This window comes from Protomyctophum bolini (assembly GCF_963924005.1).
Source record: "Protomyctophum bolini genome assembly, chromosome: 12".
NCBI classification, from domain to species: domain Eukaryota; kingdom Metazoa; phylum Chordata; class Actinopteri; order Myctophiformes; family Myctophidae; genus Protomyctophum; species Protomyctophum bolini.
In genome coordinates, this window is record NC_137873.1 from 37,762,484 (window position 1) to 37,765,658 (window position 3,175).

Genomic DNA, 3,175 nt, shown 5'->3' on the forward strand with positions numbered 1-3,175 from the left:
CGGCCACGGAAGGAAGGAATCCGTGGTGCAGGCAATGAAGAACGGATCGTGTATAACAGTCGATCCGGCCTGACGTCACTCTGTTCTTGACATCAGCAGCTTGCCCGTGTATACTCCCGGCGAGCAGCTCGCCACTTAAATATCAGCTCAGAGCCGCCACGGTCTAAACACACACAGAGACACACCTTCATATGGGCGCAACACAGCACACAGAACACCCTGTTCGGAAACAGACTGCAGAGGGACAGTGTACTATGTATTATAGTGCATGCGGGACGTGCATGCAGGAACGTGTATGCTACACTCTCTGATATATGATACATTATGAAGACTTGTTTTACTTGTTGCTCACTACTTTTTCATATAGGAGGGCTACAGAAGGGTCTATAAGTTAGTTCGTTATATTGTAAATTGAACCCTATATACCTGGAAATTGGAAGTTGCCTTAATTCTGCGACGTTGTGTGGAACGAACGAAGTTGTTTGCCTTCTCTTGACACTTTTCGTGGACATTTTTTTTTTTATATATATTAAAAAAGAAAAAGAGAAGATGTTCAACGACACCGTTTTGGTCGGCGAATTTGACAACGTTTCAGAGCCCCTGCAGCATGCAGCGCCTCTCGCCCTCATCCACGACAACCAAAGTGCATACCTGTTCCCGTTCCCTCCGCTGCGGCTGGAGTCCAGGTCCCTGGTCACCTCCGCCACCATGTTCGCCGTGGGGGTCCTGGGGAACCTCATAGCCATCGTGGTGCTGTGCTCCTCCAAGAAGGAGCAGAAGGAGACCACGTTCTACACGCTGGTGTGCGGCATGGCCATCACCGACCTCCTGGGCACCTGCTTCACCAGCCCCGTGGTGATCGCCACGTACGTCTGCAACCGCTGGCCCGGCGGCGAGCTGCTCTGCCACTTCTTCTCCTTCTCCATGCTGTTCTTCGGCGCGGCGGGCATGTCCATCCTGTGCGCCATGGCCGTGGAGCGCTACCTCGCCATCAACCACGCGTACCTCTACTCGCGCTACGTGGACCGCACCACGGCGCGCCTCGCGCTCCTCGGCGCGTACCTGGCCAACATGGCGCTGTGCGTCATGCCCAGCTTCGGCTTCGGGAAGCACGTCAGGCACTTCCCCGGGACCTGGTGCTTCCTGGACTGGCGGGCGCGGGACCCGCTGGCCGCCTCGTACTCGTTCCTGTACGGCGGCGTGATGCTGGCGCTCATCGCGGTGACCGTGATGTGCAACGTGGCCGTGTGTCGCTCTCTGCTGGGCATGAACCAGAGGACCGGCCGGCCGACGCTCGGGAGGCCGGAGGCGGTGTGCGGCGGTGGTGTCGGTGTCGGCGGCGGGCATCGGCGCCGCTTGTTCCCGCGGCTGCCACCCGTCACGTCCGCGGCGGAGATCCAGATGTTCTGGCTTCTGATCTTCATGACTATCGTGTTCCTCGTCTGCTCCATTCCGTTAGTGGTAAGAGTATATATAAGACATTTTCTTGTCTAGTTTTGTTTAATTCGTTGTCTTAATTTGTCTTAATTATTTTATGTACATTCTCAGTCATTCCCTTGTGCCTAACCTGAAAAAGCAATAAAACTTTGAATCATAATAAAATAAAATAAAAAGAGTATATAAGACACAAATATGCTCTTAAGAAGTTGCGTGAACCAGCTTTTGTTTTTTTCTTTGGGGCGAATATTCAATGTATTTATTCTACATTATACTTGTGGGGTTTATAAGAGAAGCTGTTAATGCCACAATTCTTTTTGTTTTTCAACTCCAGTATTTAATTCTTCTGCAAAAAACCCAATAAACTAAGGAAAAAAAGGAAAAAAAAGATGCATGCACCCATGCTGTTCCATTCCATCTTAATATTAGCCTATACTTTGTCAGAAATCAGGCCATGTCTATTTTATGTTTACATGAAGGGTATAAATAAGCCCAAACCACACCGTTTTAAGGTCAGTCACACCAATGCAACTCCTCGAGGAGATGCAAGGAGTTGCAGTGGTTCTGTGGTTGACCTTAAACTCCAGTTGCAACTGGTGCAGGTTCGGGCTTAAAAGGCGATGGCACAATCTTGTTCATAAGCTTTATATGTGACGTCTTGACCTGATCCTATTGTATGCATGTTATAATATTATATAACATGTCTGTCTGACAGCTATATTTTATCCATTCTCCTTTGTCAACAGGTCCGAATCTTTGTCAACCAGCTGTACGACCCTGCGTATATCTCCGCCGGGGGGAGGCCCGACTACCGCAGTGATCTCTTGGCCATCCGCTTCGCCTCGTTCAACCCCATCTTGGACCCGTGGGTGTACATTCTGTGCCGGAAGAACCTGCTGGTGAGGGGCTGCGCGAGGCTGAAGACGAGGAGACCCGCCGGCCGGGGCCGCGTGAGCGAAGGGAACGGCCTGCACACCGCGGGCTGGGGGGGCGCCGAGGGTCGCCATTCGCCCCCGTCGAACTTCGAGCCCTGCAGCAACGAGACCAGTTACGCGTCTTTACGCACGACCAACGACGACGCGGAGAACAACAACAACCGCGCCTCCTGCAGGACTAATAAATCCTTCGCCGACTTCGCCATGACTAGGCAGGCCTGGGACTACGACACCGAGCGGGGCGACAGCTTCCACCCGTTCAGCATAAACAACCACCATCTAGACACGGACATGGCGGCTGCTTGTTCCAGCCCCGCCGCCGTGGCACTATTGGCAGGGCATGGTGGTAGGCCTATACAGCCCGCGACGGTGCTGTATACTGTCACAAAAATGGACATTGTCTCGTGCAACTTCAGCACACCGAGCTCCCATCTGTCAGAGAAGTGCCTCTGATTGATAATAATGGACTTGGACACTTTTCTTTTTAAATCGCGAGATAAGAAAACCAGGTAACAGTAGAGTGGGCACCTCGATGTATATAAGGCCTTATACGTAATGTTGCTTGAAACATGAACATTCGCCAATTGAGGCCTAATATTTCTACAACGAATTGCTACAAACCCCGTTTATACAATATGGAATAAGTTAGGCCTATAGTATATATAGTGGAATGATACATTTAGATCTGATATTTATGACGCATACCGTGTTCAAATCATGCATATGCTTACTTTTTTTCTTTTTTGTTTCTCCTTTTTTTTTTTTTTTTACACAAAATTGGACAAAATGGCCAATTTTATATT

At 50.2% G+C, this 3,175-nt stretch overlaps 1 protein-coding gene across 1 annotated transcript; it reads left to right on the plus strand.

Annotated features, from left to right (window-relative positions):
* Positions 1 to 549: 549 nt before the first annotated feature.
* ptger4c (prostaglandin E receptor 4 (subtype EP4) c) lies at positions 550 to 2,825 on the plus strand (the record flags this gene model as incomplete). The annotated part of the gene is made up of 2 exons (XM_080779069.1): positions 550 to 1,461; positions 2,184 to 2,825. 2 exons carry the CDS (start codon positions 550 to 552, stop codon positions 2,823 to 2,825), a joined length of 1,554 nt encoding a protein of 517 aa, XP_080635195.1.
* Between the last annotated feature and the right edge of the window lie 350 nt (positions 2,826 to 3,175).